This window comes from Hoplias malabaricus, chromosome 3, assembly GCF_029633855.1.
Source record: "Hoplias malabaricus isolate fHopMal1 chromosome 3, fHopMal1.hap1, whole genome shotgun sequence".
Classification (NCBI taxonomy): Eukaryota; Metazoa; Chordata; class Actinopteri; order Characiformes; family Erythrinidae; genus Hoplias; species Hoplias malabaricus.
The window spans coordinates 47511366-47526336 of record NC_089802.1 but is presented as its reverse complement, the minus strand read 5'-3'; the positions used below and the strand labels follow the sequence as shown (position 1 = coordinate 47526336).

At 37.8% G+C, this 14971-nt stretch overlaps 1 protein-coding gene across 3 annotated transcripts; it reads left to right on the top strand.

Moving 5' to 3' along the window:
- im:7151449 (complement decay-accelerating factor) lies at positions 1 to 14881 on the top strand. Of its 3 annotated transcripts, none has more exons than XM_066666253.1 (10): positions 1 to 196; positions 6229 to 6414; positions 7062 to 7161; positions 7271 to 7341; positions 8436 to 8606; positions 9822 to 10013; positions 10430 to 10501; positions 11013 to 11064; positions 12134 to 12213; positions 12429 to 14881. In XM_066666253.1, exons 1-9 carry the CDS (start codon positions 145 to 147, stop codon positions 12210 to 12212), a joined length of 975 nt encoding a protein of 324 aa, XP_066522350.1. In that variant the 5' UTR covers positions 1 to 144; the 3' UTR covers position 12213; positions 12429 to 14881. The 3 variants fall into 3 exon arrangements, with proteins under 3 accessions (XP_066522350.1, XP_066522348.1, XP_066522347.1); XM_066666250.1 differs by lacking the exon at positions 1 to 196 and adding an exon at positions 3754 to 4292 and having other exon boundaries at positions 12429 to 14879; XM_066666251.1 differs by lacking the exons at positions 1 to 196; positions 12134 to 12213; positions 12429 to 14881 and adding exons at positions 3753 to 4292; positions 11225 to 12125.
- Positions 14882 to 14971: the final 90 nt, after the last annotated feature.

Below are 14971 nucleotides of genomic sequence, written 5' to 3'. Positions count from 1 at the left end.
CTACCTGGACATGTTAGTGGGTCCAATCAGTGGTCGCCTGTTTTCCCTCCCAAATAAACAACGGTGAGATTACAGCACAAACAAAACAAAAAACAAAACATTAGATTCCATCCTCACCATTTCTCAGTCAGCTGTGTTCTGTTGATGACTGGGTTAAAGCAGGACTGTGGAACAACACACTCACTACAACCATCAGGTAATTATTATTATTATGGTGTTACTATTACTGGACCTATAACAACTTACATTGAATGCTGTGTGTTCTACTATTTTTGTGCACATTTCAGAGCATATTTGACTTGTATTAAATAAGAATCATACACAGGGTTTATATATATAAACATACACCAATAAATAAAAGTATAAATACAGAAAAGGCCCAAATAAATGTTGATATAGAGAAATGTATAGATCAATTAAAACATTTATTGTAAGTATGCGCTTTTTCATGACAAAAATGTATTTAATTTTTTTTTGTATTTTATTTATTTTTGTATACATTTATTTACGTATAAATAATTACGTACCGCGAGCCTGAACTGGATAAAGCGGTTACAGACAATGAATGAATGGATGAATAAATACTTAAGTCATTTTTAGTCCTTAAACCTGCATACTCTTTAAATATGGAATGAGAGGCAGCTCTGTACCACAGGGGGTCGCCAATGAGTCCGTACACGGGCCTCGCTCTCATGTCCAAAAGTTTGTGAAGCCAGAGAATTAAGCTACTTAATGACGCACCCGTAGCCGAAACTTGTTTTAAGCCGAAGAGCAGCTTATATAATCTACAAAATAAAGCATTGAGCAATTACTTGGGATGCTTTGGAACATCCGCACACGAGCCTAAGATGACCATGCTCAACACAAAGCGACTAGAGGGGTTTAGAGTCACTGTGTATAACGACTTTAAGATACGTTGGAGTGGTGTTGTGAACCAGAACTAATCATCCAACAATAGTATGTGATTTCACTAATGCTGCAGTGGATGAAAGCAATCAAATCCTCACTGCCATTTTGTACACCTCGAGTGTAGAGCCTTTCCAGAGGAGTAAAGAACAGACAGCTCTTATTTGCCTAGAATTCAGACAAAATATCAAATGAGCAGCTGTCTACAAATTTTCAATCTGCACTATACAAGGTGAGTTCTCTGGTAGAAATATAAAACAGCAGAACCTTCTGTAATGTGGGTTGTGCTGCACTTCATTTCCCTGCGCATATTTACATGATGATGTGTACATACCTGTTGAAGGTGTTTTACAAGAGAACTCACGCAGTGTTGGAAATGTTTTGAAGTAAGATTTGTTTCAAAATTAATAAATGTAAGTTTGCACGTGTCAAGTGAAACAAAAAATGATCTGAAGACACTGAAAGGGACCCACGGGGCTTATCTACCAAACAAGCCTCCTTTCGTCAAACCTCTGTGACCTAACAGTGAGCTCCCTGTGCATCGCTGATACATTCCTACGCTTCACTGGAAAGTATTCTTTACCTCACCCACGAGCTCCCCATGCCAGGTCACTTGATTCATACTGATTCATATCAGTCCATTTTCCTGGATATCTGTCCTTCCAGGCCTTAACTTTCATCTCTGTACATGTCAGCACTCTAGACCATGACCCCAATAACATTACCCAGGTAACCAGCCCACTGAGCCAGGACTTTTTGAGTCTTGACATGTAAATTTAGCATGTAAAAACATTCCAAGCTGTTTAAATACCTACTGCTAGACCCAGCTTGACACTCGGTCCGGTCTGTTGAATTAATATTTAAGGCTTTACAAACAATTTTAGTAAAACAAATCTTGTGGAGTGCAGTTTTAAATAAACACTTTGAGAAAATTCATAAAGTGGTGGAGCAATTCTAGGCTCCTCTTAGGAATGAATAATGAAATTTAGAATAAATCTAATTAATCTTAATAATTCCTGCTTGCTTTTGACTAAAGTGTTTAAGGCTGTTTATCTTCGTAGGAAGTGTGAGCTTGGCCACTTTACACTGGGCCAAGAGAAATAGAACTGGGTGGGGTGTGTTTTTTTTTCCTCTAAAGATAAGACCGCAAGGCACATGGCAGACACACATTGATAAGAACCAACTCTTTGGTAAGCCGTCTAGGAGAGAAAGGAGGAGTTGGTTTTAAAGAATGTGGAAAATGTGTCAGGCTGGATTCTTGCTACTGTTAATAGCTAGGAAAGATACATGTGTCTTAACGGTGACACTGAAACACTCTGAGGTGAAGAGTGGACTGAGGTAAAGTTAGACGGAGAATCCTCTGACATACTTCACGTATGACATCATGACATCGTAACCTGTCTGGAGTGCTAAGGCATAGCAGAGGCAGAGACAACAAAACAAGAGATGGGTACTGTAGTTATGGCAGAAACATTCGGGATACTCCCTTTCATTTCCTTAGTTTTTACAGTGAATTTGCTCAGACTCTGATTAGACATTACTCTGATGCAAACCACATAATCAGAAGTAGGTGGTTAACTCCCAGTCCTTCCCAAAATTCAACAGCTGAGGGAGGCATGTTAACATTGTTTCACTCTGCAACGTGATGACTTCCAAAAGTCTATGTCCAAAAATATTTATCTCCAGTTCTTTCAAAGACAGCAGCAGGCCTTTACATGGTGGTCAGATGCGAAAGATTTCTACTTTCTCGTACTGTTTTGGGAAAATTTTAAGACATTTGGACAAATGATTACTACAGTAGAAGTGCCAGGTTTTCTCACATGGTTTTCTCCCTCCTACACAATCATTCTACTAACTATGAACATTGTAAAACATCTCTAAATGCTCCATCTGTCCTTTTAACCTCACTCATTTTCCATCGTGTCTCCTTACTTTCCTTAACAACGATAAAGATGCACACATCATCAAATTTGATTGATGGAGAAAGTTGAAGGTCTTAAAATAGAACAGTTAAGAAGAAAAATGGTTTTGAGTCAGTCAGTGAAACCACACAAAAAAAAAGAAAATAGGGAACACCCTAAGAATGACTCACTTAATCCCAGTGATCAAATACAGATGGACCACTTCAAATGTGATCATTTATTATTTTATTTCTTAACTCTTGTGGCAATCTTGCTATAGCAACCATATTTTGTTTGGATCATTTTCACTCTGAACTGAACGTATAGTAACTGTGAGGGTGGAACTGGAAACCAAACAAAATACACAAAGCTAATATGCTAAGTTTAAGTATACTCACTGGGCCAGGCATAGTCAGTAAAGCTCACCACACATGTTTAAATTAATCCTAATTCCAGTTCCCATTTAATACACATAATAAATAAATAAATAAATAAATAAATAAAGGGGGCTTTATCAATGAAAAGCACATTTCTTTCCATTTTTTCTTTTTTAGGTGAAAGACTTTCGGACAATTACAGGAAGTCGAGACGCCTAGTAAACAACAGGAGAAAAAAAATTTGGTCTGACGAACACTTGGAAAAAAAACACAAAAATGCTGAAATGTATGCCTTATTTTCTGAGAAGATATGATAGGACAGGGGAACAATGGAGGATGTGGTAGGACAAGGGAACAATGACACTTGAAGATAAAGAACCTGCGGCGGCGAGATATAAAGCGATGTGGTGCCGTTCGGGAAAGCGGTGAAAATTAAAAATAAGAGTTTTCAAAGACAGTTTTTTCCTTTCAAGGATAGTTGTCCTACAAACCAATCAAAATCAAGTGCGGGGAGACGTTGTTATGACGACGCGTGTGTATCCTTCAAAGTTCTTTAGTTCGCTTGTTAAACTGCAGTGTGAAAGCCAAACGCACCGGATCGAATGTATACAGTGTGACGAAAACAGGGAACTCGGTTCGGACCTTGTTACAGATTTCTGGGTGTGAACATTTATCAGCGATATTAAGAGTGGAAACCAGCGGTCATGTTTCACAAGGCAGTGACGACGGCTGTGGGTGGGTCTGTGCCTGGTACACAGGAGAACCACTGCGTGGAGACTCGCCTCACAGCTTACTCATCTAGGAGGTGCGACTGTGTTCGCGTGTTTATGTAGTCTGTGGAGGATTCAGGAGCCCAGAACAGCGTCATCTTCATACTTGTCATCAAAGACTTTTCATTCAGGCGGAACTATCTTGGACTTTGAACTCACTAGTTTTCTTACCTGAGGCAGTAGTTGCTTTGGACATTTTTAACTGACCTATTCAGTGGTCATTCCAGGACGTTGTTACTTCTACACTTTAAGCCCATTCGAAATGGTCAGGTCAGAGATATATTTGTGGAAACCTTTGCTACTTTTGTTGTCTTGTGTTTCCATGGGGAAAGCCGGCGGTAAGTGACCTCTCCTCGATTCATTTCGCTCCAACAGTCTTTGCTGTCTTTTATTATAGAAGTGTGATAGTTTCATTCAATTAACAGTTATTGTTTATTGATGTAATGTTAGGAAGTCTAAAAGTTAGTAAACCGCGAAACGTGTTCGCGTCGCATTAGCAAGCTCCGTTAACCTTAAAAAGCCCACATCATGTAGATTTCTTGTGGTTATTGTTTAAACCCCCGTGGGCTGCGTGAATAGCCTTACAGTGTATACGGAACCAATCAGTCCTAATTAATTCTACATGTTCATTGTCCAAGCTTCCCTTAAACCGTTCATATCCACAGACTGTTGTTTTATGTGACTTTAACATTCATTATCCTGTGCTTTGTCTTGTTAAAAGAACACTACGTAATATAAATTATTAAAACTAACTGTGAGGCGTTACCTACCTGAGCACTGAGCCTTTGTTATTGCTACTCTGGGTTCAGCACTTTAGAAAATACATTATGTAAAGTCTGGAGGAGGGTAGGACCACACACACACGCACATTGATTTACATATGTACAAATATATTGCACTAAGCTTCTTTAGGGAGTTACCCAGGAGCAAGAATACCAAATTTTACCTCGTGTTGCTTTTAAAGTTCAGGATGAAATGGGGCTCATGACTCCAGTCTGAATGGTTTAACCTGAATAATTAAAAATGTATTTAAACATGGACATTATTGTAACTCAGTTTAGAGAGGGGACCAAACGTTATGATATTTCAGCATTGTTTATGTACTTCATTGAACCCCTTAGTGAGAAAATTGGTGATAATCTACTATAATCTACACCCATTGGCACTTTTAACGTCTTTAATTGTTAAATTAATTATTTTTCTTAAATGCAACTGTATGATGTGCTATAGTCTTTTTGTTTATTGTTAAAAAGTTAAGGAAACCTGAACATACTGCTTATTTTCTTTCCTTTAAATGTAAGTTAATATAAAAATGTATTGTAACTTTGAAACCATTAAACCTGGACATTCAAAATGTTTTTCTCAAAATATGAAAGTTGGTTGCTGTTATGTGTTTATTTATACCTCTGCTTGTTATGGACATACATTGAGCAACAATAACTTTATTACTAACTACTTTTTTCTACACTCCCTGCCCATATTCTTAGTTCCACTAACCATACAGGAAGACTTTGTGGTTTCATAATTAAAGATTAGTCAATCTGTCTGAAACAATTGATTTGATTTATACTTTATTTTCCACCTGTCACCCTGTTCTTCAGTGGTCAGGATCCGCCCAGGACCCACACAGAGCAGGTGTTTTGTTTTTTTTAAGTGTTGGAACATTTTTAGCACTGCAGCGACACTGAGGTGTTGGTGACGTGTTAATGTGTATTGCGCTGGTACAAGTGAATCAGACACAGCAGTGCTGTTGGAGTTTTTAAATAATGTGTCCACTCACTGTAAACTTTGTTAGACACATCTAACACATTGGTCCGCCTTGTAGATGTAAAGTCAGAGACAGTATGTCATCTGTTGCTGCACAGTGTGCACTGGCTGTCCTCAAGTCCATGGACACAGGATGCTGTCGGCTGGGTGTTTTTGGTTCGTGGACCAATCTCAGTCCAGCAGTGACACTGAGGGTTTTTAACACTCCAGTAGCACTACTGTGTCTGATCCACTCATACCAGCACAACACAAACTAACACATCAACACCGCCTTCCAAATCATACCTGTTCTGTGGGATTTCCTGAACATTTGAAGAACAAAGTGAAAGGGGGCGAACAATGTTTACAGAGCATCAGATGGGCTCCAGTCTGTAACTGTAGAACTACAAAGTGCTCCTGTAGGCAGTGGAGATAAGAGAATGGTCAGTGAGCTTAGAAATACATAGGTAGTCATAATGTGATGTTTAATGTGTGTAATTAATCTCAGTGTTAATCTGTGTTAAACAGAGGAGTGTCCTAAACCTGGGCTGGAGACAACATTGGTGTTAACTGATGAATCTACTCTGAAGAACGAATTTCCAGATGGGTTGGAACTCACAGTGGAATGTTCCCTTGGACATGAAAAGGAGAGCGGATCAGACATCATCACCTGTATGAATGGCATATGGAGCAAACCAGAATTGATATGCAAAAGTAATGTCTTTTTATTTTAACCTAGTGCTTACAGTAATTTATTTCACCATTTCTCCAACTATAATTGATATAGATGTAAACAGTATAGTTTAAAGTGGTTTAATGTGAAATTTTACATTATGAATGTGACCTCAGAGAAAGTTGTTACAAGAAGTAGTTACAAATATGCTGCTCAGTGCTATTTTGTGAAATGTTTTGAACTAAAATATCTAAAATATTGTTTGGTTGTTTGTTGTTATTGTTGTATTTTACGTGTTTTAGACATCCAAGCAGGGCATTGTAAGTCAAAATTATCCTGAAAGGAAATAGTTTTCTGTAATATCTCATTTCATATCAGAGCTATTTAATTTATTTACACAGAAAACAATGTATTTGGGGGAAAAAGCCCAAAACAATTACAACCTGATTTGAAAGACTATGGATTAGTTTGTTTAATCTCTGTACACAGTATAGAAGTTTGTTTGATCTCTGTGGATTTGTAGAATGCTATTTGACATTTGTTTAAGGCTCTAGATATACTATTCTTAGGATAACTCCCAGTACCATTATCATGTTTACAATAAGTATTCATCATATTGCCAACACCTGTTAATCTTTTTTCTTTAACCTAGTCTTACGTTTTTTTTTTTGTTTTTTTTCCCCTTCAGAGAAAGACTGTGGCATTCCCAAGATGGACGACATTCTAAAATATGACTTAACAAATGGAACACTGTTTAGGGCTCAAATCAAACCATTTTGTACAGAAGGGTTAGGCATCTTTGATCTTCCTCTCTTTACAAATTGTCACTGCATTCCATTAAATTGAACAGCATGTCCAGAGTCATGATTTTAACCTGTATAAATTTCCTGTTTACAGATTTGAATTTCGTGGTTCAAGCTACAGGCATTGCCTATCGACAGGATGGAGTGGAAGGGCTAAATGTCAAGGTACGTTGCCTCAAACTAACAATGGGGAAAATGGAAAATAAAATTATAGTAATATATCTTACATTTTCACTATGTATGATATGCATCACAATGATTATTTTTTATGGTTTGATGAGTTGAGGCATCAGCATTAAGTTATTAAATGTTCTATGGCATTTTTGATGTATTTTGTAAACTTATATTAATTAAACCTTTCAAAAAGTAAATATATGAATGAATTTACATAATGACATTATAAGACCATTTGTAACTTAAGCTAAATATTCATATATTTATAATGTGTTTTGTATTTAAATGTATGAATTATATTTACAGTGAGGAACTGTACTATTTTTGTTTGCTTGTTTATTTATTTATTTATTTTGTACTGATAAAATGTGACACCTACTCATTTGAAAAGCAACGGGTCCCAAAACATTGTTAATGAACAGAGTAAACTGGTGCAGGCTGAACTTGCAGATGTAACTTCTTGTTTCTGCACTCACTGTTCATTTTCTCAGCTCCAGTGACCATACAGGAGCACTTTGTAGTTCTATTAGAGAGTGTAGTTTTTCTGTGGCTCTGCATGTTTTTTGTTTGTTTGTTTTTTTAATTTTATTTATTTATTGCCACCTTTCACCCTGTCCTTCACTGGTCAGTACCCCCACAAAATCACAACAAAGTGGGTTTTGACCTGGATGGTGGGCCATTCTCAGCACTGCAGTGACACTGATGTAGTGGTGGTGTGTTAGTGTGTATTACCCACTTCCCAAGTAATACCTACTGCAGGTGGTCCTGATCATTGAAGAACAGAGGGCAGAGTGACAGATGGAGTCTAATTGGAAAAAACACTGAGTACATGTATATAGTCATTGGACAGGGAGTGTAGAAACAAGGCTGAAATAATGTTATATCTGATCACTGTTTAAATGTATTGGTATTTTGTGACATCACAAAAGCAGTTATTTAAAATCTGGCTTTTACTGCAGCTTAGTTTCTGTATAGATACGTCTTACAGCTTTGGTATTTGAGAAAAGTGAAGAATGTTTTTCAGTTTCTCTTTTAGTCCCAATAGAATATGCTTTGCCAGCACTGATCTTATATTCGAATTTCAGCTATTGAATGCCAATACCAGCCAATCCCGTTTGCAGTCAAGCTTGATAGAAAGGCCTACAAATATAAAGAAGTGGTCACAATTATGTGCGATCCAGGATACATTATAGACGGCTCTGAAAATATTACGTGTGGAGAATATGGCTGGTCTAGCTCTCCAAGCTGTGTTAAAGGTAAGCCTTTTTTTTTTTTTTAAATGTGGTTTATGATAAATGCGTGTGTATGTGTTTGTGGTTGTTCCGGACACAGCCTTAAAGATAGTCCCCTCACCCATTACTAGATAAAAGGGTACCCTGCAACTTTTGACTCACCCTGTATATAATTGCCACAGGTTTTCCATCTGCAAATTCATGCTGCACATCTCATGTCCTGCCAGATTCCATAGAGACTTTATTAGTACTGGGGAAAGTCACTGAATTACACAGACCCCATTTACATGCTCATGGAGCTTGTGAAGACTTGTGCTTTGTGACAAAGTGTCTCCTTACATAGAAAGTAACCATTAGATGATTAGTGAACTGTAGCTGTAAAGGGATGCATATGTCAGCAAAAGTAGTAAGCTGTAGTAGACTGTGGAACCCAAACAATGCTTGATTGAGTCACAGAAACATTCTCTGTCCCATTCCATGGACTCCACAAGCTTGGACTGTTGATACAATGAAGGTTTGGTTCATGATTCAAGATTCTCCGATTTGAGTATCGCATTAGAAATTTGCAGTTCGTTAGGCCATTTTACTAATCTTCCATTGTCCTGTTTTGATGAGGCTATGACCACTGTAACATTAGATGCCTGTACTTGGTGGATAAGAGTGAACCTGATGGGCTCTTTTGCTGTTGCAGCCCATCAATCTTAAATACTCAATGTATTGAGAGATACTTTACGAAGCACCACTGTTGTACATATTGGATATTGGAGTAGCTGTAGCTTTCTTGTCAGCTTGAACAAGCCAGGCTATTCTCCTTTGTACTGTCATTTAACAAGATATTTCTGCCAACAGAACTGCCACATACTGAATGTTTTTGTTTTCACATCATTCTGTGTAAAATGATTTGGGTTCACATTATTCAGCTTCTGATATACAAACATTTCTGGACACCTTTTAATTTAGTGAATTCAGGTATTTAAAGTGTACTCTTTGTTGACACAGATGTTCAGCTGAGCATGCACAGCTCTTGCAATATTTATAAAACATTGCCAGTTGAGTTAGATGCTGTGGAGCTGATGCACATGAGCTCAAGGTCACCATGTCATGGGACATAGGGGTATAAAACCCCACAGTGATTAGCTGCAGAGCAGTGGAACTGCATTCTTTGGAATGATAGAGGACCGTGCAATATTTATGGCATGAGTTGGAGTGGATTTTCTGACCCAAAACTTTCTGTTACAGTACCTGACCTCATTGGTGTTGCTGAAGAGGATGAAGAGGAAAAGGAAACCTCTGTCAACCGAACAGACACCATCATTACTAGCACCGTGAGAACTAGCACCGTGAGAACTAGCACCGTGAGAACTAGCACCATGAGAACTAGCACCATCGGAACTAGCACCAGCAATGACCCACCACCTGGTGGTATGACAAGTAAATGTCCAAGTCTTTCATATTATGTTTCAAAAGCAGACTTGCTAGATAAGATTTTTCCAGATGCTCTTATTTTGGTAATGCATATCCATTGCCATGGGAGCAGCACAGAGCATTGTGTTGTCACTTACTTTTCAGCATTGGCGCATGCTCTACTTCCTCATAGATTCTGTAAATATTAAATCTGCTGTATTAAGTTACTGTAGCTCTGCTGATGCTGTCCTCAGGGACAGCTTATAGAGTTACTACCACAGCTAATTGGTGCAGTTGGCTATGTGAGTCATTTCTGATTGAATTACATTTTGCCGTTTTTCCCCACTGTCACTGAAGCAACTATTTAGAATTAACCTACAATCTGATCTAGTTTATTTATTGACAATCCCTCTAATCTGTGGTTTTCTTTCCCCTTTCTGCAGATACATTTGAGGGACCATATTTCCCCTATGCAGATAAAATTATTCTTCTAGTTGTAATATTTGTAATAGTTGGTGAGTGTTTTTTTTTTTTTTTTTTTTTTTTTTTTTTTTTTATGAAGTTTGTTCAAACATTGTCAGACCTTGAAGTTTGGTGTCAGACCTTTCATAACAGTGCACATGACATTCAGTGATAACTGAATTAATTTCTTTTTTTTTTCCTTCAAAAAAAAAGAATTTTATACTGATAATGAATTTTATATTGCCAGCTTGTTTACATATACATTTATAAACCTTCCAGGTGCTTGAATAGCTGCTGTATTTAACTACTTTATCATATTATAGTAATATTATGGTTATTCTGCTGCAAAGTCTGTGATAGATACAGAATTTGGAATATATTGCTAATACTAAATATAGATCGATTGGCCTAAAATGCTTTCTGAAGCTTCTTTTGTCAATTTGTAAAACCTGATAAATCAAGAAATTCAGAAAGGATTTTAAAGCAATACAATGATATTTGACTTGGAAAAAATAGGCAATAGTTTTTTTAATGTTAGTTCAGTAATCTCTTTCTGCATTTTAGTTCTTGTGTGTGCATTGATGTATTTGGGAAAATTCCACTTAAAACGGAAAGGGTAAGTATGTCCATCTCTCCTTCTCTCTGACTTTTAGCCTTTAATGAGGCTTGTGATGCTGCTACTAAAAATCTGCATGGATTAAATACTGCTACTGGCCTCTCTGCTTCCCTTGTCTCCTACTAAATCTCTCATTACTTTGCTCTGCCCTGTTTGTTAGGCGCAGTTCTTACAGGTGTTTCCTGTCTGAGTCTAATAACAAACTGTTCATGCCACACTGAATCATTACTGATTAATTATCCAACATAAAACTCATCCACTCATTCCTGTATTCATGCTTGACTTGATTCAATAAAAAAATGTTGGAAAAAGGTTCAAATAAGCACATATTAAAAACAGGAAATACAGGAAACTGTGCTAGGTTTGCGCTTTTTTGTTACCCTATGGAATTGGGTTTTTCCTGATTTTGAGGAAGTACGATAATCCAAATAGAAGTCCTTTCATAACCAGCATGATGCTTATTGCTGGTGACTGTGATAGGGGCTTGTATAATACCAGTGAATTACTTTGCTCTCAAATATATTCAGTTTTGAGAAAAGATGACTGACAAGTTCTGAAACTGTGGCCTAATAATACAGAAGAACACAGAGTAACACCCAATGGCATTAAAGTAGGTTTCAAAATTTCTGATCAATTTAGCCAGTCTGTGTATCTCTGGGTCTTTACTGCATTGTAAAAGGTAGAAGGTAAATGAGAAGGATTCTGAAATGGGGAGATCTTTGGCTTTTTTCTGTAACTGTTCATTGCATTAACATTGTTCTGACGCTCACCTATGATTTGGCCTGGTCTTCACCTCCTAAAATGTGCACGATTGTGTTAATGTTTACAATGAAGGGAAGTAATTATGACTGAATAGGTGGAAAATAGTGTAATGAAATATTCAAGAAAAATGTCATAATTCCGGAAATGCTATGAATGCTAATGTTATGGAATGCTATCATTATTACAGTATTAACACTGCATTGTGTAAGCATTTGTAAGCATCTGTAACCTAAATTAATTGCTTCAAAACATTAAAAGTAAGCAAGGGAATAATGTTCTCCTCATCTCATCTGACCATGCTGCCTAGATCATACAACACTGGAGAAAGGCTGAAGATGTGTGAAGAAATGATACAAAAAAGCTCTCATAATTACATACAAATATAAGGTACACATTATTTGTCTATATGACTATCCATCAAACTAATCAAACTTTATATTTTCTATCTTTTTTTCAGCCCATCTTTTGCACTAGATTTAGTGATTCATTTAAGTGATTTCAATTGTAATTTAGTAGAAGTTAAAGTACTAACATTTAATTAACAAATGACTGTGGTGTGATTGTGGTACACACCACACCTAAATCTATTTTTGTCCTTTCAGCCTCAGGATACATAATCGGACTGCTCCTGCCTGTTAATCTGCTTCTCTTTCATCAAGTACTCACTCCGACAGAGCAGTATGCACAAAGTATTACCTTCTTAAAGTGATCAAACATTATGAAGTTAGATTTGCACTTTAATGTTAATTTATTTCCTCTTGTCTTTTGTATATGTTTTTTACTGATGGAATAAAAATTGTGTTTGTGTATTTTCATTATATGTCATTTGACTTGAAGAAATTCCCCTGATTTTCTCAGTCATTTCCTCAGATTGCTACCTAAATTTTAGTGCTGTTACATATTTCTCCCTCGAATACTATCCTTTAATTTGTGGCTCATTGTGCAGGCCAAGGAAGTGAATTCCAGTGGCTATATTCAATCAGGGTCATTCTGCGTCAGGCCTGTGTATTGTCTCTCGACAGGACTGGCATTTTTGAATACAGTGCCTATGTTTTGTGGTTGACTGAAAGATGGACACGAGTCACTTTTTTCTGCCCCTTGATGTGGAACATGGTGGGCTGAAGTTCTCCTTTGTGAGTAGGCCAACTGCAATTACTGGCAAGATGGCGGTGACTGATATGGCTGACCCAACCCAGCTGACTAATAATTCACCCTGTGAGAAGAAACCAATAGTGAAGTTCATTCAGACAATGCGGTGTCAAGTCTGGTCTATAGACTGTAGAATCTAGCTGATTTGCCACAGACTTTTGAATGTAAAACTTTACCAGCACTGGAAAGAATCAGTATGGTACAAGACATCAGATTTAGCAATAATATTGTAGATAAAAACCTTTCTAATAAATATGATATTTCATGATATCCTTTTACAACTTTGTCAATGTTGTACCTATTTATCACATCTGTCACAGCCTAATAAGCAGATGAAATGATTTAGTGACTCATTAATTTTAAACAGATGACATAAAAAGTCATTTTCAGCTTAATATGTGTTTACAATTTCACTTATTCATTCATGCATTGTCTGTAACCGCATATCAAGTTCAGGGTCACGGTGGGTTCGGAGCCTACCCGGAATCACTGGGCGCCGGACAGAAGCACACCCGGAGGGGCCACCAGTGCTTTACAGGGCGAGACACACTCACACCTACGGACAATTTTGAGTCGTCAATCCACCTGCCAACTTGGACCGTGGGTGTAAACCGGAGCGCCTTGAGGAAACCCACATGGATATGAGGAGAACACACCAAACTCCTCACGGACAGTCACCCGGAGCAGGACTTGAACCCACAACTTCCAGGACCCTGGAGCTGTGTGACTGCGACACGACCTGCTGCACCACTGTACTGCCCCAATTTCACATATATGGTTCTTTTATAATGCGGGAAAATTTCATTACTGTACCTTTATGTAAATTTCATAGATTTAGTGAATAATGGAAGGACACAAAGAAACAGCATGTTTGTAAAGTCTGTAAATCACCATAACCTTGGTGTAGTAAGTACATAAACTGCAAATATGCCCATAGTATCTATGATATTTTTTGTACCGTTTTGCTGCTGCGTTTGATTTGTTCCAATTTGCTGGCATACTTCAGAAAAATCTAATACGATACATACTGTGTATCTTGAATATGTCCTGACATCTCGTGATGTTTTATTTTTGCCATATATCCCTCCCTTTGGTTGGTTAAGTAATAAAAAGGAAAGGTAGGGGCCTGGTACAGAACATAATTATCCATTTTCCCAGTGACACTCTGTGGGAGTATTCTCAGCTACACATCACAGCCTTGGCCTTGAGAAGAAAGGATCTATTATCTGAGTTAAAATGTTCTCCTATGGTCTGAACCCACAGTAGTCTATTATTCCCCTGCTGCTTGTCCCCATGTCTTTCTCTTGAGCTCTAATTATTGAGAGGATCTGGAAGAAGACCTTTGCTCATTGTGGTGGTGAGAAGTAATACACTCTGACATATTTCAGGGAGATGTGTAACACTGGTAAGGCCTTGTTACTTGTTCAGCAGTGCTGCCAGGGGTGTTGTTTTTTCTTTGCAAGATACATATGCAGGGTTTGGGCATCAACTGCAACTGTGAATGGTTAAATGGGTAACAGAAGCTACTCTTAACTCTCTTAGACATGCAACTGAGATTTTTAAAAAGCAAAAGCCCACTTAATTCATTCATTGTAATCACTTATCCAGTTCATGGTTGTGGTGGGTATGGAGCCTACCCAGAATCACTGGATAGAAGGCAAGAACACACCCTGGAGGGGGCGCCAGTCCTTCACAGGGCAACACACACTTGGGTCAGGACATTCTTTGAGTCACCAACCCTACCAACGTGTGTTTTTAAACAGTGGGAGGAAACCCACGGGGAGAACACACCAAACTCCTCACAGACAGTCACCAGGAGCAGGACTTGAACCCAGGTCCCTGGAGCTGTGTGACAGAGACACTGCTGTGCCAGCTGCTCAGGCCCACTCCAAGTATTTCCTAAAATACAATGTTTCTATTACATAGATTTCTCTAGTTGAAGAAAGTTTTTCACTTTCTTTAAGGTATAATTGCTGTGCTATTTCGCTTTTTGATC